Below are 23,357 nucleotides of genomic sequence, written 5' to 3' on the forward strand. Positions count from 1 at the left end.
TGGCACAGCAGGGTCCTAATTCAGGCTATGCAACATAGGTCATGGTCTTACCTGAAAACATAAATAAACTCTAGAAAAGCACAGCAAGAGGGGGGGCAGCTGCAGTGTTTATTTGACAATCACATGCAGTGCTATACAATTCAGTCCCCCTACTTGCTCACCTCCCTTCTTCCCAAATGCCACCCAAGAGCTGCTGCTGCAACATCTGGAAATGAGTCCTTTTATTTAAAATGGCCAACATAAGTTTCCAGGCCAGGGACTTCAGGGGAAGCCAAGGGAAGAGGTGTCAGGCTCCATCACCTAGTGCACATCCTCTGCAGCCTGAGGACGGAAGCAGTGCCCATCAGTCCACGTGCCAGGGCACACCCTGGAGTCTCTGCTCCTGGCCCAGCACGGTGCCCTCCTCTACAGAATGTTCTTGGCAATGGCGTTCAGGGTCCTCACTTTGGCCACGTCTGCCACCTTTATGGAGTACTCGGGGGCAGAGAAGGACGCTCCCATGGCAACGTTCGGATTTCTGTCAGGAAAACCAGTGATTAGTGGTGACCTGCTGGGGACACAGATGAGTAAGATCCACCAAGAAAAATACCCCCATATTTCCCCTAGCTTCAGCACTGGCCAAAGATGGTGCCACCCAAACCTAAGTTGGGATAGTAATAGAAAGAACAACAATCCAAAGAAGTGCAGACCTATGGACAAATATAGCCCATTCCTCACTCAATTTTCAGAAGCACATCTCACTGGCTTGCCAAATCCTATGTGCTTAAGTTAAAAATCTAAGGCAACTACACCACAACCCACCTTCCCAAGTGCCCTCAGAACTCCTAGGGTGACAGTAACAAGAGAAATGCCCCAAGGATCTGATTCTGCATGGAACTCACGTCCACGTGAGGAACACTGCTGGATTCATACACCGCAGAACACAGTACCAGGCACTACGATCCCAAACATAAAAGCACAACTAGCACTCAGGAAGCTGTTTGAAATTTATGCCAGTTCTACAAACGCATGCTCACATTCATTAGCCTTTCCCTCACAGAGTTCTGCTAAAAAATGAACATAAATAATCAGTTACCTGAACTTCATCCCTGAGTCCCGAGCTGAGCGAGCAGAGCAGTGAAACTCAGAAGCAGTGGAGCCTTCCAGAATCCTCTGCAGGTTGCGCTCCGTGATGCCACCTCCTGGTGGGAACAAGCTCGATGTCACACCCCGAGCAGATGACACTATTCCAGACCTGCCACCACCCCGGGACCTCAGCACTAAAGGACAGGAGCCATATACACCGAAGGGAAAAAACAGCCCTTGGGACAACAGAGACACGGTCAAGTGAAAGGGGACGGGAGAAGCCTTGGCTCATGCTCTTCCACAGATCTAGAGCTGTCCCCAAATCCTGAAGGGAGCAATAGCTGCAGGGCTCTGCCCTCCCCAACAGGCTGCATGGCCTTACTCACACCAGCACAGGAGCTGCTTCTCCTGGGCAGCTGGCTCAGAAAGCCAGATCAGAAAGTGGATTCCAGGGCAAGGAATCCAGCACAAGGAGGCTAGCAAGGCAAGACTAAGGATTGCAGGACCTAGTACTGATGACAAACATTACCTGGCACCACCACAATTCTGCCCTTTGCCTGTAAGAAGAGTAACATACATGTCAGTGATATTATTGAGGACCAGATCCACACGTGCATTTGTGAGGCAGCAAAGAAATGCAGCACTTTCCATAAGTTCATGGATGTCACCATGATTTACAATTTGTGTGCTCTCACCCATCTTTTTTGTACTATTCATGTTTTAAAATGAAAAGTGGAAAAGAACTTGCAGTTACAGCTAAGACAACCTGCCACCATTCCCTCCTACCTCTCCATCCCACCTTGCTACCTCACCTATTGCACTTTCCTAAAAGGAACTGCAAGACCCTCAGCAGGGACCCCACTCTGCTGTTTGTGTGGGCTCATCACGCCAGCTGTTAAAACCAACTCCCACCACCCTCCCCAAATCTACAAACAAGAACCCAACCAGTTTTTGCTGTGGGAGACTTCAGGGCCCAGCCTGCATGGACTTGGGGAAATAGATTAAAGCCAAGCAAGAGAGAGAAGGCAAGCACTCCTTGACAGAATTCCCTTCTAGAAATGAGGGATACCATAAAGCAGCTGCCTGCAGGCAGAGCCAGGGAGCAGCCACAGTAACCCAGCGGAGCACAGCAAGCACTCACCTGTTCTGCAAGCCTCTTAATCAAGGACAATCCCTCCAGTGCTGAGCTGTCACAGCCACTTGTCAATACCCTCTCAAAGCCCAGGGAAATCAAGGTCTCCAGTGCCACCAGAGGGTCATGCACCATGTCAAAGGCTGAGGGACCAAAACAGTAGCTCAGCAATCACTCCATTCATTGTGCTCAAGCCCTGTCCCTCAGCCAGCTCCCCCAAAGGCAGCAAAAGGAAGGGTCCTGCTCACACCCTTCATTCCCAGCTCCTGGCTGTAACACTCCCCTTGCAGGAGTGCCAGGGCCCCCATACTCAGCTCCTCAGATACCTCCTCTCTCACAGGGCAATGAGACAGCTCCCAAACCTGAGCCCCCCAGACCTTTTCTCTTTTGGGGAATAGCACAGCCTGCAGAGCTCTCCCCCTCCAAAGAAGATCAAGTTCAGCCCCCTCCCAGCCCCTCCGTCCCTCAGCAGTGGGACACACACTGGCTCCTGCCCAGGGCTGCTGTCCCTGCAAACTCACCGCGGTGAAACGTGACTGGCAGGGGACGGCACACGGCTGCAGAAAGAAGACATGGGGTCAGTCAGGGCTGGTACAGAGTCCTTTGTGCTAGAACCAGAAACACACATGACACAGAAGAGGGCAAAGGCTTCTCAAGCCATTCCTGGGGAGCTCAGAGAGTCCCCATTCTTGCTGGGAACAATGCAGTTCATCCAGGCTTTTTCATGGGAAAGAGTTCTTCTGCCCTATGAGAAAGCAATAAACCTTTGGTTTTACGGGTAACACCAAAATCCCCCATCCTATCTTGAACATGCAGAACCCTTCTGCCCACCACAGATGACTTTCTTGGCAGGAAGGAAGCAGGGAAGTTGTATCATCTACCTGGGGAAAGGCCAGGACCATTGCTCTTAGGAAGCAGGGGAGCTGATTTTGGTAATTTCTTTCAATACCTACAATTTCTGCTCTCAGACCACAGCAAACTTCACCAGAGGTCCTCTACTTACTGAGCAAAGTTTATTTATTTCTACAAAAAGATATCCACCTGCTCCCTGCTAAGACCCTTTTCCTCTGCTGCACTCCTTACATCACATTCCCCTTCGTATGGGAACCTCAGCACCACATCAGCAAGGAAAGGCCCAGGCCTCTTTAGCTTTGGTTGTAGCTCCCAAAAAACATGCAGCAAGAAAGAGAATTTCCTTCTGCATGTTTGTGGTCTGTGTTAACAGTCCCCCACAGCAGCTTCAGTAGCTTTTCATGTGTTCACACCTCTCTCTTGTAATCTTTTCTCCCTGTGTGTGTTAAGAAAGAAAAATGAAGATGAATTGCCAGCTACACACAAGGCCAAAGTCCAGGAGATAAAAATCCTAGACACCTGCAGCAAGGACATAAAGAACAAAGGACAAAGAAAACGAGAGAGAGAATTCAACAGGTCAAAGCAGCTCATCTAAGCCTCCCTACACTTTGCTATTATGTCCCAGGTGACCTCAAACTCAGCGTGAATGGCTTGGGGCTGTGGCCCTCGGCCTGCAAAGTTTCTAAAGTACTTAATGTCTCACAGGTAAGGCAGGAAACCGAAAACGGTGGAAAGAGATGGCAAGATCGCAGAAGAGATGCGCAGATCAAAGCCCTGCGTTCTACGGCATCAGCCGGAGCATCACTAGAACGCCGCCAGGCACAGAGCTCTGCCTGGCAGAGCTCGCCCTCACCCAGCAGCGCCGTGCAGAGCTCGGTGTCGATGCGCCCGTCCTCGGTGAGGGCCCCGAACACCAGCCCGTCAGCGCCGTGCAGCTTGGCCAGGCGGATGTCGGCCTTCATCACCTCCACCTCCCGGTCCGAGTACAGGAAATCCCCGCCGCGGGGCCGGATCATGACGAACACCGGGACCCGCACGCACTGCTTCACCACCTGCAGCAGCCCTGCCGGCGGGACGGGGGCGGCTCAGCGCCGGCCGGGAGCGGCCGCGGCGGGAGCCGAGCAGGACGGAGGGCAGCGCAGGGAGACCGACGGGGAAGGCGGCCCGGGGGCGGGCGCGGCTCACCCATGCTCGGGGTGGTCCCTCCTTCCACGAGGCCCGCGCACAGCTCGATCCGCCCGGCACCTGCGGAGAGGCGCGTCAGAACCGGCCACGCCGCGCCCGCGCCCCCGCCCCCTCCCGCGAGGTTCGCGGGCCTTACCTCCGCGCTCCGCATTGACGGCGGACTCCACCGAGTCCACGCACACCTCCATGAGGAACCCATCGTCCATGCCTGCAGGACGGGAGCGGCGCGGTCATCTCGGGCCGCCCCATGGCGTTCGCCCGGGCCGCGCCGGCCCCGCCGCGGGCCAGCCCCGCTTCCGCCTCAGGCCCCGCCCCCCCGCCCGCGCTTCCGGGCCCGCCCCCTCACGGCCCGGGCCCGCGCCCGCGCCGCCCGTTGGCGCGCGGGCGGGCGGAGGCGCGGGACGCGAGCCGGGCGCGCCCACGCCGGCGCGCGGCGCACGCGAGCCCCGCCCCTTGGGCGCCTCGGCCCCGCCCCCGCCGCCGGGCGGGCCCCGCCCCCGTCCCGCACGCGCCCTCAGCACCTGCGCTGGCGGCGCGCGGGGGTCGCTGCTCTGCGCTGCCGGTCACGCGCCGCGCGATCGTCATGGCGACGCCCGGGCGGGTCCGGAAGTGCTCGTCCCGCGCTTCCGGCGGCGACACTTCCGGGGTGGCTCGGGATGCTGCGAGCGGCGCGCGGCGGGTCCCGGTGGCTGCTGTGGGGGGGGTCCGCACCCTCACCGCCGGCACACGGCCGCCTCCCCTCGCCTCTCCGCTTTCCGCGCCGCCTGCTGCAACAGGCGCCCCAGCCCGCCGTGCCGCCGCCCGCCGTGGGGCGATGGCTGCTGGTCTGCAGCGGTGCCGTGGCCGGTGCCGTGGTGCTGGGCGGCGTCACCAGGTGAGCGCGGCACCCCCAGCCCCGCCGGCAGGGGCGCAGAGCGGGGCCCTGGAGGCAGCCGTCCGTGTGTGCCGTCCAGTCCGCGCAGCCGGTGACCCTCTGCGGCTGTCCGCACACCGAGAGCCGCCCCGAGAGAGCCTGTGAGAGCTCCTCCTGTGCTTTCCCTTCTTGCCTGCAAGGGGACGTGGTGGGACAGGGCTGGGAGTACCGGGGAGACTGTTCATGGTCTGTGGATGCCACTGCGGGGCAACTCTTGCACCTTTATCGTCATTTTAGGTGTGGTCATTCACAGACTCTCTGATCTCCATCCTGTTCCTAGTTGTGAGCTCAAGGATTGTCTGAATAAGGGTTTTAAGAGTTACCATAGAAGCACAGAGTATCCTGACTTAGAAGGGTCCCACAAGGACCATCAAAGTCTCAGCTCCTGGGTTGCTGTGCAGCCCACAGCTCTCGCTTCAGTTCCGTAGATTTGCTGACTGCCAGGAAGTGAGTTGTGCCTGTTCGTGTCTCTGCTCCCAGGCTGACAGAATCAGGCCTTTCTATGGTCGACTGGCACCTGGTGAAGGAGATGAAACCCCCCCAAACGCAGCAGGAGTGGGAAGCCGAGTTCCAGAAGTACCAGCAGTTCCCAGAGTTTAAAATGTGAGTGTGCAAAACTGAAAGGAGGGTGGGCTGAGAGCATCCCTCCTGCGACTGAGCCACTCATGAACCTGTGGTAAGAAGGAAAATGTTTTCTGAAGTTACTGGGAAGGCACACAAAGCCTGCCTGGTGGTTGCTCCTCTGTTCTCCGCCATTCTCTGAGGAAGGCGATCCCATGATGTCCTGCAGAGTTCAGCGGGGGGGCTGTGAAACAGTTGCTTTGTTGTCCCTTAACAGCCTGAACCACGACATGACACTGCCAGAGTTCAAGTTCATCTGGTACATGGAGTACTCGCACCGCATGTGGGGCCGCGCCGTGGGCCTGGCCTACCTGCTGCCCGCCGCCTACTTCTGGCACCGGGGCTGCCTCAGCCCGCCCCTCAAGGGCCGCGTGCTCGCGCTCTGCGCGCTCGTCTGCTTCCAGGTGAGACCGAGCACTGTGACAGCCTCTGAGCTCACTCAGTGACACTGCAGAGCATCCGGTTTTAGCCCCCGAACCAGAGGTGCCTTTCACTGCACCAGTTTGCTCAGAGCTCCATCCAACTTCTCTGGGAAACCTGTTCCAGTGCCCACCACCCTCACTATAGTGGATATTTTTGCCCCCGACGAAGGAGAGGAATGATGAGGAGGACTCCATTGATATCAGAGGCCTAATTAATTTCTTTATTATAGTATATTATTGTATAATGTATTCTATTATTATTCTATATTATATTACATATAATTCTATACTATATTACATTATATTATTCTATACTATTACTCTATACTGTATTACATTATATTATATTACATCTAAACTGAATCTGCCAAGCACCCAACTGCACACCACTGCTCTGACTCTCATGACTGTCAGCCAACGGTCCCGACACACACACACACACATATACACTTGGCCCTGATAGGCCAAGGAAACAAAACACCATCACTCTGGGTAAACAGTCTCCATATTACATTCTACTTTTGCACAAACACAGGCACAGCAAATGAGATAAGAATTGTTTTTCCTTTCTCTGAGGTTCAGAGAATGTGAAACCCAGAAAAATTCTTGGGAAAAATTGTGCCTTGCTTTTTTCTGTGAAAAAAAATGTGGCGACACCTCACAGCACAGAATTTTTTCCCAAAATCTAATCTAAGCCTGCCCTCTGTCAGTTTGATATCTTCTGATTCAGCATAACTAAGACAGTGGGATTCATGATAGCTTGGTGTCAGTGGCGCCACGACAGTGTGTCAGTGCTGGTAGCTAGTTGAAAGTAGAGGAAACAAGTTACTTTGCCCCTAATGTTTATCCCATTTTAGTAGCTGCTGCTGTCCTGTTTGGCTCTGAGCCCTCTCCTGTTTTGTTAGGGGCTGCTGGGATGGTACATGGTGAAGAGTGGTCTGGAAGAGAAGCCAGACTCCTACGACATCCCCCGAGTCAGTCAGTACCGTCTGGCAGCACACCTGGGCTCTGCACTGGTCCTGTACTCTGCCAGCCTCTGGACAGGGCTGTCTTTGCTGCTTCCACAACACAAGGTATGGAGTGCTGTGTCAGGGCAGTGCCAGTTCAGAGGGCTGGGGTGGGATGTGAAGGTAAGGAAAGGATGTGAAGGCTGATGGTGCCTCTCTTGTAGTCTCTGTTCCTGACTCTGATCTAATACTTAGAGTGTTACAAACACCCACTCTGGAAATACCTTGCTTATTTCTTTTTCTTTTTCTTTTCTTTTTTTCTTTTTTTTTTTTTTTTTTTTTTTTTATTTTACAGTTGCCAGAAACCAAACAGCTCCTTCGCTTGAGACAATATGCTCATGGCACTACAGCTCTCATTTTTCTTACTGCACTTTCAGGTAAAGCTCTTTCTGCTGTCCTGTTTGTGACTCATTCCCCTCTGCTTGTTTGGTTTTTTCTTCTGTTCTGTGAGCAACCCTATCCATTCTCTGGGAAAACTGCTGCTGTCAGGGATCTTAAAGTCAAGAACCTCCTCACTGGTCTTTCCTGGGCAGGTGGAGAGTCACCTTCCAGCCTTCCTGTGCTGTGTAATCTCTGTATGTGTTGCTAAAAGAAATTCAGGATCAAGCTGAGCTCTTGAATGAGAGCTGTGCAACCTGGAGTGACACCTTTGTCTACTCTGGTAGTCTCATTTTCTGCTCTGGAATTGCAGGTGCCTTTGTGGCAGGGCTGGATGCTGGCCTTGTGTACAATTCTTTCCCCAAAATGGGGGAGCACTGGATTCCAGATGATCTCCTTGCCTTCTCCCCAGTGTTGAGAAATATCTTTGAGAATCCTACAACTGTACAGTTTGATCACAGGATCTTGGTAAGTGCTGTCTTCCTGATATGTCTGGGCTGCTTCTTGGTTGCCTCCAACAGCCAAGCTGTCTTCTTTGGGCTGTGGTTCTGTCAGTTTGAGTGATTTCCAGGGTGTCCAAAGGGCCTGAGAGTGTCTTACCAGTTTGCTTCTGCAGGAAGAGGAAGTTTAGCATTGTTTTTTATTTTCAGTGTGGCCTTCTTCCTTAAGGAGCTCTTCCTCCTACGCAAGTAACACACTTTGTTTCTCTGATTCTCCTTTTCCATAACATGAGCTACAGTGTGGGGTAGTCCTTACTATTGAAATGTCTGGGAAAGCTGTGTGAACTAAAACTTGGAAATCCTGATATTGAATGCTTCCTGCAGCATTTCTGAACTTGTTTTGCACAGTAGTGCCCTGTGAGTATATCTCAGCTAGTTAGAGCAATCCGGATATTAAATACCACTGGCAGCACTGCGGTGAGCTAAGCTGTGGCTAAGACTAAAAAAAGAAAGATTAAGCTGGATCACCTTGGGTGACCTGCACAGCAAGATTATACTAGTGAACTATAGCTGAATGGTGAAAGTAAGATCAGTTTTCTAGATGACAGCTTCCATCTTCAGTTGTCAAGGTGGCAGCTGGAGAGAGGGCAGACACAATCTCTAATGACTTGAATTAATGAGGAGAAGCTGTTGAAAAGTAAAGCATTCATTTGGAGGAAACTACAAGTCTCTGTAAGTTCAGTAAAATTTCGGGGTTGTTAATCTGATGGTGTGGGAGCTCTAGGATTTGGTCATGGCCATTAATACATTTCTTTAGTTAAATACTGCTCACACAGTTTCTTTTACTGCATGGAAGGCAGTAAAAGGCCACTGCATCCATTTCCCTTGAACTTTCATTGAAGGATGGTTGTTTCCCTTCCCTTCTGTAGGGAATTGCCTCCATCACAGCTGTCACAGCACTGTACTTCTTCTCGAGGAAGATCCCACTCCCTCGAAGGACCAGGATGGCTGTGACTTCCTTACTGGCCGTAGCTTGCATGCAGGTACAGCCCTTATTTTTTTCCTACTCCTTTGTAGCACATTCACACGGCAGACCTGACCCCACTTGGATATATGCTGGCTCCAAGAGTCTGGAGCTGAGAGGTGGAGCTGCCTATACCCCACACCTCACCATACTGCATGCACAGTCTGAATTTTGGGTGGCTCATGGTGTGGCCATGACCCTTTCTAACACCACACGTTGCGCTGGGAATGGTATCCCTGATGCATCCACAACTGCTCTTACCTCTTCTCCCTTCTTGGCAGGTGGGCCTGGGCATTAGCACCCTGCTGCTTTATGTCCCTACGCCTGTGGCTGCTACGCACCAGTCGGGCTCCCTGGCCCTGCTCAGCATGGCGCTGTGGCTCATGAGCGAGCTCCGGAGAGTTCCCAAGTAACGCACCGGCGGGGGAGCCCTTCCGGGGAGCCGCACCGCCGGACGCAGGGGCAGCCCGAGCCCCCGAGCCCCGGGTGCGCAGGGCGATGTGCGCCCAGCCGGGCTGGCGCGGGAGGTCGCGGTGGCGACGGGTGCGAGTGCGAACTTTGTAACATAAAGGAGTTTTGTGAAGCAGCTGTGTCTGGCTGGGTGCTCCTTTGAGGAGCGAACTGCGGAGGGATGCCGGGCCGGGCCGGGCCGAGGCGAGCGGATCCGAGCCGGGCCGAGCGGATCCTCCAATGGGAGCCGACGGCGCCGCCGGCGAGGCGCGCTCCGGGCGCGGATTGGCGGTGTGGCGCGGCAGTGGGCGGGGCACAGTCCGGTGCGGAGCGGCCATGACGGCGCACAGCTTCGCGCTGCCGCTCGTCCTCTTCTCCGCCTTCTGGGGCCTCGTGGGCATCGCCGCCCCCTGGTTCGTGCCCAAGGGGCCGAACCGCGGGTGAGTGGGGGCTCGGGGGTTACCGCGGCCGGGGGTTCTGGAGCTGGGCCTTCCCGTGCTAACGCCGGTGTCTCCGCAGGGTGATCATCACGATGCTGGTCACCACCGCCGTGTGCTGCTACCTCTTGTGAGTACCGCGGGCCGGGCCCGGTACCCTTTCCCCCACCTCCGCTGGCTTCACCGAGACCGGTGGCTGCTGTGCAGCGTCCTCCATGGATGGAGGCTGGTCCCCGGGCTGCGGCCCACCTCCCTCCCGGGCCCATCGCTGCCGGGGCAGCAGCCGCTCCTGGTGCTCTGGTGCTGCCAGGGGGGCTGACGGCGGGTTGCGTCCCTTTGCAGCTGGCTCATCGCCATCCTGGCCCAGGCCAACCCCCTGTTCGGGCCGCAGCTGAAGAACGAGACTATCTGGTACGTGCGCTTCCTCTGGGAGTGAGCAGCCCCTGGGAGCTGGCGCCTCAACAGAGAACCCCATCAAATCCATCACCGTGAGTGGGCAGAGAGCTGGGATGGCAGAAGTCCCTGCTTGCCTGCCTGTATCTGCCTAGGGAGGGAGCTGCAGCTCAGCCCTTGCTGGGCTGGGGGAAATGATTTGGCTTCAGTGCCTGACACTAATGCATGGCTGTGTTGAGCTGATCCCAGTGTGGGGGTGCTGGCTGTGTGCTGGGCCTGAGCAAATCAAGCACTGTAGTTCACAAATTTGTGGGAGCTCCCTCATGAATGCAGTTTGGTGCTAACTTCTCTTCCTTTCTCCCTCCCCCAGCTCTTGTAGCTGTTCCAGCCTCTACCCTCCTGTACCAAACAGCCCCCAGAGGTGCTGGACAGAGGCTGGACCCGCTGCCCAAGCACACCTGGAGCACTGGAGCCTGGACCAATGGATGGCTGGGCCCCCAGGCACGGCAGACAGCATCCCTGGACAAGGGCCTACTAATCCAGCCCTAGGAGTAGCCCCGCTACCAGGGAGAGATCCTTTCAGCTGGCCCAGTGCTGCAGTGACTGGGCACCATCCTGTGAGGGGTCTGTGTGTAGTGCCAGCGGATCCTGTCCCAGCAGTGCTTGTCCTGCCCTCTTGGTGCGTTCAGCCCTAGCCCCTATGTGAAACCCCTGCTCATAGCCCAAGCTGCCCAGCTAGTTCCCCTTCCCTGGTCATTACATTCACTGGCTGCCTGTCTGCATGAGAACACAGGAGCCATTGCATCCTCTGTGGAGTGAGCAGTCCCGTGTGGTGGGGGGTGGTCCCTGCTAAGGCAGATTCTGGCTGTGGGTGGAAGAACAAAGGGTTGACCCTGGAGGAGTGTGCAGACCCCCTTGGGTGTGGTAAGGGAGGTGTTGGGGACTGCTGGCAGGGACGAAAAGAGGGCTGTCTCCCACCTGAGCAGGGAGGCAGCTGCAGTAGTGTTTAGGTATCTCCACCACAAGATGGGTCCAGGTTCTGAGAAGAGCCAAGTAGGGCATTGTGTTTCAGGTTTCCCCTTATTTATTAGATAATTTATCTGTATTTATTTATTTATTTGTCTGTGTCGTTTAACTTGTGTTGTGGAAATAAATCCTTTTTCTAGTAAGTCATACTGGAGGCTGAGTCACTTGCTGCTTTGAGGCTGAGCAAGACTCTTGGCCTTATTCAGAGGCCTTTCCTTTACCCAACACTGCTCCTGCACCATGAGAACAAGGCTGGGATCCTCAGCTGTTGAGCAGGAGGTCAGCAGCACACCGCTGCATGGAGAGTTTTACCCTTGATGCCACCTGTGTGCTCATGCTGTGGGACCAGGGTCACAGGGAGGGAACTGTGTATGCTAGAGGGAGAACTGGGTATTTGCTCAGCCTCTTGCAGCTGTGCTGGGACCATTTCCATGGTGCTGGAGCAGCTCAGCAGCCTCTTTGCCCAGCAGCTAAGAGGTGGGGAGTAAGGTAAAAAGCAGAGACCAACATCTTGGAGGGGCTCTGAGTGGGCAGGCTTTTCCTCTTAGGAAGAGGGCAGCAAAGGATGGAAAGGAACTCCATCATCCCAATGTGGCAGCAGGAAGCAGCAGCAGAGCTGTGCAGCCATGCAGCCACCCAGCCATGCCACCAGCCAGGAGCCATCGCTGCTGGGAGCTGCTCGCTAGGAAATGAGACAGTGCTGAATGGCTCAAGGGGTTTGTTTATTGCTACAGGAATGGGAACAGCTGAGTTCAGTAAAGTGACAAACTTCATTGGACCATCGGTGGGGCTCCAGCCCCAGGGAAGGTTTGTGCCTGTGTGCACAGCTCAGCCCTGGCCTGTCCTGGGGCTGTGAGCTGGGCTGGGCTGAGGTGGCTCTCCCAGGGGCAGGCCCAGCCTGCCCTCATGGAGGAAAGAGCCCACAGGTCCTGACACTAGTGCCTGGCACAGCACAGGGCAGCTGTGCCCAGGAGGGAATGAATGTGTGAAAGGAAGACAGCCTACTTTAAGGGTTGTCTAAAGAATCAATCAGTTAGCCCTCAGGGCTCAGTCTGGGATGTTGGGTTGGACTGTAGGATTGTCCTCAGAGGGAAGACATAGCAAAAAGCAGGACACCCCTTCAGGAATACTCCAAGAGGGATGAGGCTGGGCAGAGCAGCCTGGTGGAACTCATGGTTTACCTTGTTCCTGCAGTAACTTGGCTGGTGCCTGCTGCTCTCCCAGCCCCAGGCTTGTCAGGGCCTGCAGAAGGCCACCCCAGGTGATGAACAACAGCACCTCACCAGGCTGCTCTGCAAACAGCTGGCTGAGTCATGGGGTGGCTCAGTACTTCAGGCCAGAGCCCTGGGTTGCCTCAGTGATAGTGTCCTGTTATCTGAGGGATCTGCCAGGGCTGCAGCCTTGAGCCTGCTGGTGGCAGAGGACTTTGCTCTACACCTGCAGTGAGGCAAAGGCCAGAGGCCAAGGAATGCAAAGATTAGGACTGGGGCAAGGTGGAGAGGAAAGCTCTCATGCCCATAGCTGCCTCAGCCCACGGACTCTGGTTCTGATGCAGAGACGATGGAGTGCAGACTTTGAGATGGTCTTTAAGGAGGAGTCCAAGCTCTCAGAGCCCAGGCTGTCAGCCAGTCCTAGTTCTGCTGGTGCAACTGGATGCTGGGCACCTCTGGCATCACGGCACGCTTCCCTGGCCCAGCGGCACCACCACCTTGTCCAGCCAGAGCAGGGTGTGCTGGGCCAAGCGCAGCTGCCGGCGGTGGATGCGGCGCAGCCGCAGGAGGTAGAGGACGATGGCCAGCGCCACGACCAGGATGCAGGCAAAGAACAGATAGTGGTTGTAGACGAAAGAGAGGCGCAGCCAGGAGGTGTGCGCTTGCCGGATGCTCTCCTGACGGAGATCCCTGTGGAGAGGAATGTCAGGACTGGCCATGAGATGCAGTGGGGTACCACCAGGCTCCGTGCAGAGCTCTCACCCAGTGCAGTTACTGCTGCTCCTCCTCAGCCACCCTTCCCTGTGTGACACCACCCGGCAGCCCATGTACCTGAGCGGCAGAAATCGCGTCTTGTAGAGGATGGCTCCCAGAGTCCACTGCACCTCCCGGTCATACACCAGTTGGGCTGTGCGCAGGCTGGGGTAGTCCAGTGGGAACTGGAAGCCCTCATGAAGGACTTGGTACATCCAGGCTGATTTGAAGCACTGATACCTGTGGACACAGGAGCATCAGCCAGACACTAACAACTGCAGCAGTCCCTTACCCCAGCCAAAGGCCCCCAGGAGGTCCAGCCTTGGCACCTCCCAGCAAGTCCATTTACTTCAGCCGGTGCTGGTCAGCGTGCGCCGAGTAGAGGCCACCACGGAAACGCTGAGTCAGCACCTCCCATCGCTGGCTGCAGTACTCCTGGGGGAAAGAGAAGTTGGGGTTCAGAGCAGAGAAACCACCCTCACTCCCAACCCCAGAAGCAGCCCAGCTCCCCTGGGCTGAGGCAGCACCCACCTGGGCAGCAGAGGTGAAGGTGGGGGCACTGTATTGGCCCCCCAGGCGCAGCACGTCCTCGGTGCAGTAGAAGAACTCTGAGAAGCCGTAAAACTCGCTGTTGCTGAAGTCGATGGGTGCTTTGTAGGTCTCCACCAGGGAGGCATGGCTGCCATTGGACCCTTCCAGGAGGGGCTGCAGCAGCTTTGCACAGGCCTGCCAGTCCCCTCGTCCCCTGATGTACAGGGTTTGGCCACCCCTGACCACCGTGTCCTCCAGCCCCACAGGCAGGCAGGGGTCCAAGAAGGGCATCTTGGGGCTCAGCCCTGTCTGCTGGTTGTGCAGGCTGGAAAACAGTCCAGGAAAAAATGGCAATTGTACAGGGGGTCCTATACCACCTCCCAAGGGCCTAATCTAGCCCTGTCCCACATCCAGATACCCTCTGCACCAGACCAGACTGTGTCCTCTTGTACCCTGCAGAGCTGGTGCCTGCCCTGCCACCTCCTGCTAAGGCTGAACTCACCAGATCTGTCACGCTGGCCTGCAGCTATATGCTCTGAGCACCTGTAGGGTGCAACAAGGCACGGCCCACCCCGCCCAGCTCATGGGGATCTGTGCCTCTGCACAGCCTCTGGGGATCTGGAGGCAGGGGCTGCTCCCGGCACAGGAGTACCTGGGCACCAAGCCTCCACCTCTGGCGACAGCTTCATGTAGTGCTCTTGGAAGGAAAGGAGACAGGAGACAGGACAGCTCGAGGTGGGGATGCAATGGAAAGATGTGCTGAGTGAATCGGTGCTGGAGGAGGGGAAGTCAGAGCAGGAAAAGCCAAAAGCCACTAGGAGGGGCCTCCCTGTAGCCTGTCACAAGGAGAGAAGGAGGAAGGCAGGGAGCTGTGGCACTGATAACACCTGCCAGGCTTCGAGAACAGCAGCAGCCAAGCCCTCTGTGCCAGCCCAGGCACCAGCTGCTACCAGCATGGCTGTGAGAGCTGTTATCACCACAGGCAGCTAGCGAGGCAAATCCAAACGGGAGAGCACAGCATGAAGGAACCAGCACCCCATTTCACAATGCTCAAGTGGGGGCACCATTAGGTGAGGCAGCAATACCGGTTGTGCACATAGGTTTGGTTCAGCATGTGTTCCTCATAGCGCTGCCGGGCAAAATTGCCCCCGAAGCCCAGGAAAGTGTTGACGTAGACACGGTACATGTGGCCAGTGTGCTGCACGTCACAGCCCAGGTTGAACTCTGCCAGAAAGCTCTTAGCAGCCTCGTCCTGCTGACACAGATAGGTCCATGATCAGCAGCAGTCCAGAGAAGGCAGGAGCTGCTCTCGGGGACCAGACACGCACCTGCTGTGGGGAGGAGATGGCTCCGGAGTCGGGCACTTCGTAGGCAATCTGCAGGGAGGCGCCTCCCATGTCAAGGATCCCAACTGTTCGTTTCCGAACCAGAGACTTCCCCTGGTCCCCGAGTGCTATGGTGACCACTGCATCCTCCTCTGCAACCCACAGCAGCATGTCAGCAAGAGGCAGGGCCTGGGGCAGCATCTTTTCCCTTCCACCATCACCCCACAGCTGCCTCAGGGGGCTCCTCCCAAGGGCCAACTGCAAGGATCACCTCCCACGTCCAGGAAAGTTTCACACTTATAACAGAAGCCAGGCACTGCTGCCTACTCCAGAGGTTGATCTTAGCTACAGCACTGGTACAAAGTCCAGTATGCTCTGCTTAGAGCCTCCCAGCTCTTCTACAAGCAGCCAGACTCACCATCCTCGTGATCAAACCGTCCCAGGACAAAGTTGATGCCAATCCACGCGTAGACACCTGCACAAAACAGAAAAGGTCATTACAACATACCAAAGAGGAACAAGCAGTGCTTTGTGGCAGCTCCTACCTTCCTGCTTCCCTGAGATCACTTCTGCGTGTGATTTGGAGAAGAGGAAATCAAACTCCAGGGGCACATTTGTCACCAAGTCTTCAAGGATTGCAGCTTGCTGCCTGCAAGGGTGCAGGAGAGGGATGAATGCTGATGCTGGTGGAGACACCAGGAATCACACCTCACTACAGACCCCGTTCAACCCCACAAGTTCTGCTGCAGCAGCCAGCATGTTTTGGGGATGAAAAACAGATCTGTTTGTTTGAGATCCTCAGTCAAAAGCATCTCCTCTCAGCTCCCTCCCAGCAAGCTCAAACCCTCCTTCTGCATCCCTTGCCACTCGCCCCTAACACGTGCCCTTTCCTTTTTTAATTCCCCCCCACAGGATTCTCGGTTCTCCCGCAAGGTCCAAGAGCAGGCAGCTGTCTTGCACCTCCTCGGGGCTGAGGGGTCCCAGCGCATCCCTGGCTCGCCTGACAAGGGCGGCGAACTCACCGCTCGGGCAGCAGCCGCATGCCCGCCGTGCACAGGATGTACAGCGGTGTCTCCTTGTGCTTCCGCGGCGGGACGTGCGCTGCCGCGAACCGCAGCAGAGGCCGCAGGTACGGGGTCGCCTGCTCGGGGGCTGCCGCGGTCACGGAGATACCTGGCGGGGAAGGCGCCGTCAGCCAGCCCGCCCCGTCCGTGCGGGGGGGCTCGGGCTCGGGGCCGGAGAAGGGCAGCACGCACCAGGTTTAATTTTCTTGACGACGGGGCGGCTGCTCCGGTCCCTCATCTGCTTGATGTCCAGCAGGTCGTGGGGGTTCCCGTTGTGCGGGGGCCAGAAGTAGACGAAAACCCGGGACCCGCTGCTCCCGCAGTCCACCACCACCCCGTAATTAAGGGACGAGTCCTCGGTGTCCGTGGCCGTCAGCTCCTCCGCCCGCGCCAGGTACCTGCGGCAGGGCGGCACGGCGGCTCAGCACCGGCGGCCGGCCGCGACCCCGCTCCTCGGCAGCCCAGTCCCCGCTCACCTCTCGTCCCGCCGGGAGGCGCGGGGCGGCGCGGCCCAGCGGCGGGGCACGGCGGCCGCCAGCAGCAGGAGCAGCCCCAAGAGGAGAGCGAGCCCCAGCAGAGCCGGGCGCTGCCGCGGTCCCGGGCACGGTCCCACCGAGCGCCACGACAGGCAGAAAACGCCGACCCTGAGTGCAGAGACCACCGTTGAGCACCGGCACCGCGCCAGCCCCCGCCCCGAATCCCCGGCCCGGCCGCACTCACCTGGCCATGTGCGCCAGCTGCCGCCCTCCCGCGCATCGCCGCTGCGGGCACCGCCGCCGGCACCGGCGGACACGTCACCGGCCGCCGCCGCCGCCGCGCCCCGCCGGACGGAGCCCCGCCCCCCGCAGCAGGGCGGCCAATCGGCTCCGCCCGCCCTGCTGGAACCACGCCCATGCTGCCCGAAGACCAATCGTACTGGGCGGGACGCGCCCCCCCTCGCGCGGGCGGGGGCGGTGCCCGGCTTCGCCCTTGCTCCCGCGTCCGACCTTCGCCGGGAGGTGGCACGCGCAGGCTTCCAGCCAATCGCGGACGCCCAAATACACAGCACGCTCCGATGTCCGGAGTGGCGGAGTCGCCCGCCAATGGCGGCTCTTCGGCCCCCCGGAGAGGCGGGGCGAGCGGGCCAAAGGTCGCGGGCGCCGCCGCCAATGCGCTGCGCGGTAGGGCGGGGCGCGAAGTTGAGATACCCAATGGGCTGCGAGGGTCGGCAGGGCGGGCAGTCCCCGCGGCCAACGGGCAGCGCGCCCGAACGCGCCAGAAGAAGCGGCCGGCCAGTGGCGGCGCCAGAGCCGCAGCGCCGGCGGCCAATTATCGCGGTGTGCGTGGGCGGTGCGCGGCCGGCGTAGCCAATGGGCGCGCTTCAGGGGCGGGCGGTGGCCGGCGGCGGCCAATGGGGGCCGGGGAGGGGCGGGACGGCGCGGGGCGCGGCGGGCGCGGGCCGGGGCGGCGGCGGCGGCGGCGGCGGCGCGATGGAGCTGGGGGCGGGAGCGGGGGCGGGCGCGGGTCCCGGCGCGCGGGGCGGCGCGGAGTCGGGCCGCGTCTTGCTGCTGCTGATGGGCGGCGGCGGCGCGGGCCGCGCGCGGCGGGGCGGCGCGGAGACGGAGGTGGCGCCGGGTCCCGGTCCTGGCGCGGGGGGCCCCGAGCCGCGCTCCCCGCCCGCCCCCGACTACGAGGCGCTGCCCCAGGGCGCCGCCGTGTCCACGCACATGCTGGCGGGCGCCGTGGCCGGCGTCATGGAGCACTGCGTGATGTACCCTATCGACTGCGTCAAGGTGCCGGCGGCGCGCGGGCGCGGGGAGCGGGGAGGAGGGCCGGGGCGTCACACCGGGAGCCCCGGGCACGGTCTGACGAGCCGCACGGCCGGGCCCGCCCTGTTTTGCAGACGCGGATGCAGAGCCTGCAGCCGGAGCCCGCCGCTCGCTACCGGAATGTGCTGGAGGCCCTGTGGCGCATCGCCCGCACCGAGGGCGTCTGGCGGCCCATGCGCGGCCTGAACATCACCGCCACCGGCGCTGGCCCGGCGCACGCCCTCTACTTCGCCTGCTACGAGAAGTTAAAAAAGACGCTGAGCGACGTTATCCACGCAGGGGGCAATAGCCATGTGGCCAACGGTACCGGCCCCGCCACGCCCTGGTGGGAGCGGGGTGGGAGCGGCAGGTTTGGCGGTAGGGAGGTCCCGCCGCGGGGTCGGGGTGCCGTGGATGTCCTAAAGCCCTGTGCTCTCTCCAGCCATGAGCCAGCCGCACAGTGCCGGGCACGGGGAAGCTCCGCTCCGCGCCTGCCAGAGCTGCTGCCAGGTATCTGGCCTGAAGCAGGTTAGTGGCCCTGGCTCGGAAGGATGCTGGTGGACAGGAGCCGCCTGCAGACAAGCTGGGACTGGCCGTGGCCCCGTGGGTCGGCAGTGCCAGAGCTCGCCCCAGGAGTGCCACATGGTTTCGGAGCCCGTCTCGCCATGGTGCCCATTACTCATCTGGAGGATGCACCACAGTAGGGGGAGCATGGGGCTGAGGGGAGAGCAGGGCACGTTCCGCCCTTGCCAGGCATGCAGCCAGTGCCAGCGGGCTTCTCCGTGGGACTTGGGGACACTCACCATGGGCCTCCCTGCCAGCTGGTGACATTGTCCTGTCCCCCAAGGAGTGGGCACAAATGAGTCCCGGTCACCCCATGGGACATGGCAGCCTGTCACAATCTTCTCCTTCTCTATCTCACTCTGGGTGGGAACCCCTGAGGACCACCCTGCCTTTTGGAAGGGAGATGGAGGCTGCCTTCAGATCTCACCTTTTTCATGGGCCTCCTCCTGTGCCTTGGCCAGGGACTTGGGACTATGGTGAAGTCCCAGGGTCCCTCACCTTTCCCCTCCTCACTTGTGGCAGTTCTTGTTTTGCAGGTGCAGCCGGGTGTGTAGCAACGTTGCTCCACGATGCAGCCATGAACCCTGCTGAAGGTAATGATGGTCCTGGCCTGCCAGGGAGGGGAGAACCAGGGTCTGCCCAAGCCTCTTGGGTCCCCTCTGTAGCACAAAGAGTGCTCTTGTTCTTGCCTGACTGCAGGGCTTTTTTGGGGGCCCGTGGCTCCAGTTAGAGACCCTGGTGGCTGCCTGTTATGGACAGGGTGGGTAGAAGAGATTAACTCGGGAGCAAACCACGCTTTAGGAGGAGCTGTGAGGGAGGGCATGGGCCTTTCATTCAGGAGTTTGGCTGGGAACTGTTACCTGGAGCAGGAGAGAAGGCAGCAGAGATGTGATTGGCACTGCCAAAGTCATTCCAAGTGTGTGGAAGCTGGGCACTGCTAGGGAAGAGGTGGTACAGTCATGGGCCTGTGTTCAAGAGGAAGATTAAAAGAGTGGGGTATAAAAACATGCTAGACAAGTTGGGAGAAGGGAGATCTTGTGAAATGTCTGGAAGATGCTGATTTTGATGAGCCTGGTATATATGAAAAAGGTATAGAGAGTTAGTAATTTTACTGAGTCCATGGAAGTGGTGGGAGAAGGAGAAGCAATGAGGAAAGGCCAGTCTTGAAGGTATTTTTCCCTCTGACAGCTGGAGGGCTTGTGATAGTGCAGGCTCCAGCTGATGTGGGCACAGATCCTTCCTCCCCATTGCATGACAGGGACCCTGAGGATCAGGCAGCTGCCAGACCATTGTCGTGGAGCTTCTCCCTGTCCCACTCCTAGATGTTTTAGGGGGGTTTGGCTCTGAACCTTGCCCACAGTGGCTGCATTTTGAGAGTGGCTAACAGTTCCTGGCTAGTGGGCTCTGCAACGAGCTGTGGATATTCTGGGCTGCAGTGGGGGTGGCAGGGGAGGGACAGTCTTATCCAGATCGAGAGCTGTCTGGGAAATAAGAGACTGGATGCCAGCAGGTTCATCTGACTGAGTGATAGCTCTGCAGCAGTGGATAGGGAAAACACTGGTTGCTCAGGAGCAAGGGTGGATCTGGATTGTAAGCAATGGGATATCAGCATATTCCCTGAGGCTGTGGCATGTGAGTGGCTTCATAGTGCTGATATCTGTGTGACAGTGATGCCTCAGCAGATTTAAACAGCTGGTGTCCTGTCTGGAGACACGTGGGCACCACGTGGTGGTTCGAGTTGTCTCTCTTCAGCTCTTAGGCCAGTTTCACCAAACTCCAAGCAGTTGGAGGAAGCCTGGCTTTGTGTTTACCCTTCTCTCTCCTCTTCCCCTCTGTGCCTGGGTCCTGGCTGCTGCCACCGCCTGTCCCAAGTGGTGAAGCAGAGGATGCAGATGTACAACTCGCCTTACCAGCACGTGATGGACTGTGTACGGGCTGTGTGGCGCAACGAAGGGGCCGGAGCTTTCTACCGCAGCTACACCACCCAGCTCACCATGAACATCCCCTTCCAAGCCATTCACTTCATGACCTATGAGTTCTTGCAAGAGCAGCTCAACCCCCACAGACAGTACAACCCGGGCTCCCACGTGGTCTCTGGAGCCTGCGCAGGGGCCGTCGCTGCTGCTGCCACTACGCCTTTGGACGTTTGCAAAACACTGCTCAACACCCAGGAGTCCCTGGCCTTGAGCTCCAACATCAGCGGACATATCACAGGCATGGCTAATGCCTTCAGGACGGTGTACCAGGTGGGCGGGGTGACCGCCTACTTCAGAGGGGTCCAGGCCAGAGTCATCTTTCAGATGCCCTCGACGGCAATCGCCTGGTCCGTGTACGAGTTCTTCAAATACATCCTTACCAAGCGCCAGGAGGAGCGTCGGGCTGGCAAGTGATGCAGAGCCAAACGCCGTTCCAGACCCGTCTCACATCCCCTCCTGGTGTGTCTTCTGACCCCTCTCCCTTTTGGTTTGGTTTGTGTTGAAGAGAGGGGGCAGCGAAGCCCTCTGGGGTTCAGCAATGCCGTTTTTTGCCTGTGGCTGTGGCAGCCCTGCTCAGGCTGCACAGCTTGCTCTCTGCTGGGCTCCTCCGAGACGTCCCGCTGGGAGCTGCAGCCCAGGTCACGTGCCCTGGCACTTTGGTGGAGCTGTGCTCCCGATTTCCCTTAACCACAGCATCTCACGCAAAACTCAGCCCTGCTCAGAGGGGAAGGTGAATGTGCTTCCCTGCCCCTGGCAGGGCCAAGCTGAGCTCGCAGTCACCAAGGAGGGGGTGACAGCAGGATGCTGGGGGCTTTGTCTGGCTTTTGGCTGAAGCACAGTGCAAGTCTTGGCCGTTGTCTCATAGCACGCACACGTGATGCTGACTGCCCCAGTGGTGGTGGTGGTGGTGGTGGTGGTGGTGGTGGGCGAGGGCGAGGGGAGGATGGCACTTGAGGAGGGAGCCTGTAGGTTTGTTCTTGTTCCTGCTCTTGACACCTCCAATAAAAACAGTTCTGCTCTATCCTCATGTCCCATTCTTACCTCCAGCATGGCCCAGTTGCCAGTACTGTGCCTTTCTGACTGTGCCTGGTGCTGAGCTCTTTTGATGATGCCAGAGCAGTGGAGAGGAGAGCAGTCTGGGGGTGGTGGTGGGAGAAGGGGGCCTCTCTGTCCCAGTCACCCTGGCAGCATGCAGGGATGAGGGTGCCCCCATCCCCTCTGGCTCATGGTCCATTGCCTGCTGCTGGTGTGAGTTGTGACCCTGGAGGAGAAGCTGAGTTTATGTTCCTTGGCAAAGTAGTCCCACACCCTCAGTCTGACTGGGGGTCCTCAGGATGTTTCCAAATTGCTCCAAATGGAGATGTTGGCAGGAGGGGTTGTGTGTCAGGAACAGCGCAGGAATTTGGTGCTGAGTGAGGCTGGTAGGCTTTGTGCACCTCATATAGGAGATTTGGGCTTGGCAGAGCTTTTGCCCTGTAAGTTTGAGTAATTAGACTAGTTTGATGCTTGATGAGCGTCTCAAAATTGCTCAGAGTGCTAATGTCTTTTCCAATCTAGTGGTAATTAGTAGAATAACTTTTTTTTTAACCTGTTAGTTGTCTTGATACCAGTTTATTTTAGGGTCCCAGCCAACTGTGGAGCTGTGAACTGAGCACTAAAGTATTGCCTCATTGTGCTGACCTGCCCAGAGCAGATCTCTGGGTTTCTTGAACAAGGTGCTCATGGGTGATGCCTGAACTCTCTCAGTGCTTTCAGGTGTGGCATGTGTCCCACAGAGGCATGCCCAAAATAATTCCCTGGAGGAAAAGCATTCACAGCTGTGGTATGTGCTGCCAGTGGGTATCTGTGTCGAATCAGAGCTGCTCCAGAGGATCTGCTGGCCTTACCTGCCCAGAAGACTGCTAGAGTGAGCTGTGGCGAGGACAGAGGGAAAAGCTGGAAAAGCTGCTGGGTGAGCAAGGAGGATGTGCTGCCCTCAGTGGCTTTGGCTCCACCACGGCTTGATGAAAGGGACCCCTGCACCGCTGGGGTGCTTGAAACCCTGCCCAGCCCTGCATCTACCTTTCCCTTACACATCTCTCTTTCCCTGGTTCCTCGAGGTGGTGAGGGAAGCTGAATGACCAGCTGTGGGATTTTTGATGGCTGCCTGAAAGGTCTGAGTGTCCCTGGCACAGAGCAGCCACAGCCACTGCTCTGCAGCCTGGGTCCTCTTGGTTGTGTGCAGAGCCATCCTCTGCTTCCTGGCATGGGCTGCAAGCTCCTGGTCCCTGCTTTTTCTGCACAAGCAGAAGGATGAGAAACTCCTCAAAGACACAAAAGCTGCAGAAGGTCAGGAAAATGAAGTTTGCCCACTATTTCAGGAGCTGGGACTTTAAGAAATAGTCTGAGTATTGCAAGATTTGGCAGCCCTGCCGCTCCTCCACCCAAGAGAGAGAAGCAGAGATGGCTGAGAGAGACCAGAGCAGGATTGGGTTGGAGGGCAGGGCACTAGACAGGAGTTTGCAGAAGATGGCTACAATGGGCTTTGCCAGGATGGGTCTGTGCCCAGGAGCTGAAAGCTGTTGGCAGCAGAGCTGCAGCTTTGCCTTTAGCCCTCACCACGCTCTGGGGCAATGACAAACCACATGGAGGGAAAGGCATAAACAGACTGGGGCTGGGGGAAGATTCACACTATTAAGTCCATCAGCTGCTGGAAGAAGCTCTATAAATGTCAGTGGATGAAGACATGATTGAAAGTGTCTCTAGGATGTTTTCCAGGAATAACAACCCACAGAAGTGCTGGGGGAGGGAGTGAGACCCCC

At 57.7% G+C, this 23,357-nt stretch overlaps 5 protein-coding genes across 8 annotated transcripts; 3 read left to right on the top strand and 2 right to left on the bottom strand.

Annotated features, from left to right (window-relative positions):
• Positions 1 to 89: 89 nt before the first annotated feature.
• On the bottom strand, positions 90 to 4,840 carry CUTC (cutC copper transporter). Of its 3 annotated transcripts, XM_059851725.1 has the most exons (9): positions 4,756 to 4,840; positions 4,371 to 4,442; positions 4,235 to 4,294; positions 3,903 to 4,112; positions 2,719 to 2,754; positions 2,207 to 2,340; positions 1,595 to 1,622; positions 1,076 to 1,181; positions 90 to 517 (listed from the first exon to the last, which is right to left on the bottom strand). In XM_059851725.1, the coding sequence occupies exons 1-9, from the start codon at positions 4,817 to 4,819 to the stop codon at positions 406 to 408; spliced, it is 822 nt and encodes a 273-aa protein (XP_059707708.1). In that variant the 5' UTR covers positions 4,820 to 4,840; the 3' UTR covers positions 90 to 405. The 3 variants fall into 3 exon arrangements, with proteins under 3 accessions (XP_059707708.1, XP_059707709.1, XP_059707710.1); XM_059851726.1 differs by lacking the exon at positions 4,235 to 4,294; XM_059851727.1 differs by lacking the exon at positions 4,756 to 4,840 and having other exon boundaries at positions 3,903 to 4,101; positions 4,371 to 4,547.
• LOC132329974 (cytochrome c oxidase assembly protein COX15 homolog) lies at positions 4,836 to 9,625 on the top strand. The gene is made up of 8 exons (XM_059851724.1): positions 4,836 to 5,108; positions 5,628 to 5,750; positions 5,986 to 6,172; positions 7,096 to 7,263; positions 7,493 to 7,574; positions 7,889 to 8,043; positions 8,945 to 9,058; positions 9,321 to 9,625. The coding sequence occupies exons 1-8, from the start codon at positions 4,891 to 4,893 to the stop codon at positions 9,450 to 9,452; spliced, it is 1,179 nt and encodes a 392-aa protein (XP_059707707.1). The 5' UTR covers positions 4,836 to 4,890; the 3' UTR covers positions 9,453 to 9,625.
• Positions 9,626 to 9,723: 98 nt separating this feature from the next.
• On the top strand, positions 9,724 to 11,492 carry ATP6V0E2 (ATPase H+ transporting V0 subunit e2). The gene is made up of 4 exons (XM_059851729.1): positions 9,724 to 9,929; positions 10,009 to 10,056; positions 10,269 to 10,414; positions 10,690 to 11,492. Exons 1-3 carry the CDS (start codon positions 9,730 to 9,732, stop codon positions 10,360 to 10,362), a joined length of 342 nt encoding a protein of 113 aa, XP_059707712.1. The 5' UTR covers positions 9,724 to 9,729; the 3' UTR covers positions 10,363 to 10,414; positions 10,690 to 11,492.
• A 554-nt stretch (positions 11,493 to 12,046) lies between these two features.
• On the bottom strand, positions 12,047 to 17,077 carry ENTPD7 (ectonucleoside triphosphate diphosphohydrolase 7). 2 transcript variants are annotated; one of them, XM_059851722.1, is made up of 12 exons: positions 16,950 to 17,077; positions 16,706 to 16,873; positions 16,422 to 16,627; positions 16,188 to 16,338; positions 15,711 to 15,814; positions 15,584 to 15,640; positions 15,169 to 15,317; positions 14,926 to 15,095; positions 13,841 to 14,165; positions 13,659 to 13,744; positions 13,388 to 13,549; positions 12,047 to 13,246 (listed from the first exon to the last, which is right to left on the bottom strand). In XM_059851722.1, exons 1-12 carry the CDS (start codon positions 16,955 to 16,957, stop codon positions 13,018 to 13,020), a joined length of 1,815 nt encoding a protein of 604 aa, XP_059707705.1. In that variant the 5' UTR covers positions 16,958 to 17,077; the 3' UTR covers positions 12,047 to 13,017. The 2 variants fall into 2 exon arrangements, with proteins under 2 accessions (XP_059707705.1, XP_059707706.1); XM_059851723.1 differs by having other exon boundaries at positions 14,926 to 15,092; positions 16,950 to 17,076.
• A 606-nt stretch (positions 17,078 to 17,683) lies between these two features.
• SLC25A28 (solute carrier family 25 member 28) lies at positions 17,684 to 21,577 on the top strand. Its single transcript, XM_059851728.1, has 4 exons — positions 17,684 to 18,001; positions 18,112 to 18,340; positions 19,117 to 19,173; positions 20,453 to 21,577. The coding sequence occupies exons 1-4, from the start codon at positions 17,699 to 17,701 to the stop codon at positions 20,968 to 20,970; spliced, it is 1,107 nt and encodes a 368-aa protein (XP_059707711.1). The 5' UTR covers positions 17,684 to 17,698; the 3' UTR covers positions 20,971 to 21,577.
• The last annotated feature ends 1,780 nt before the right edge of the window (positions 21,578 to 23,357 follow it).

The sequence above is a fragment of the Haemorhous mexicanus genome, chromosome 7 (assembly GCF_027477595.1).
Source record: "Haemorhous mexicanus isolate bHaeMex1 chromosome 7, bHaeMex1.pri, whole genome shotgun sequence".
NCBI classification, from domain to species: Eukaryota; Metazoa; Chordata; class Aves; order Passeriformes; family Fringillidae; genus Haemorhous; species Haemorhous mexicanus.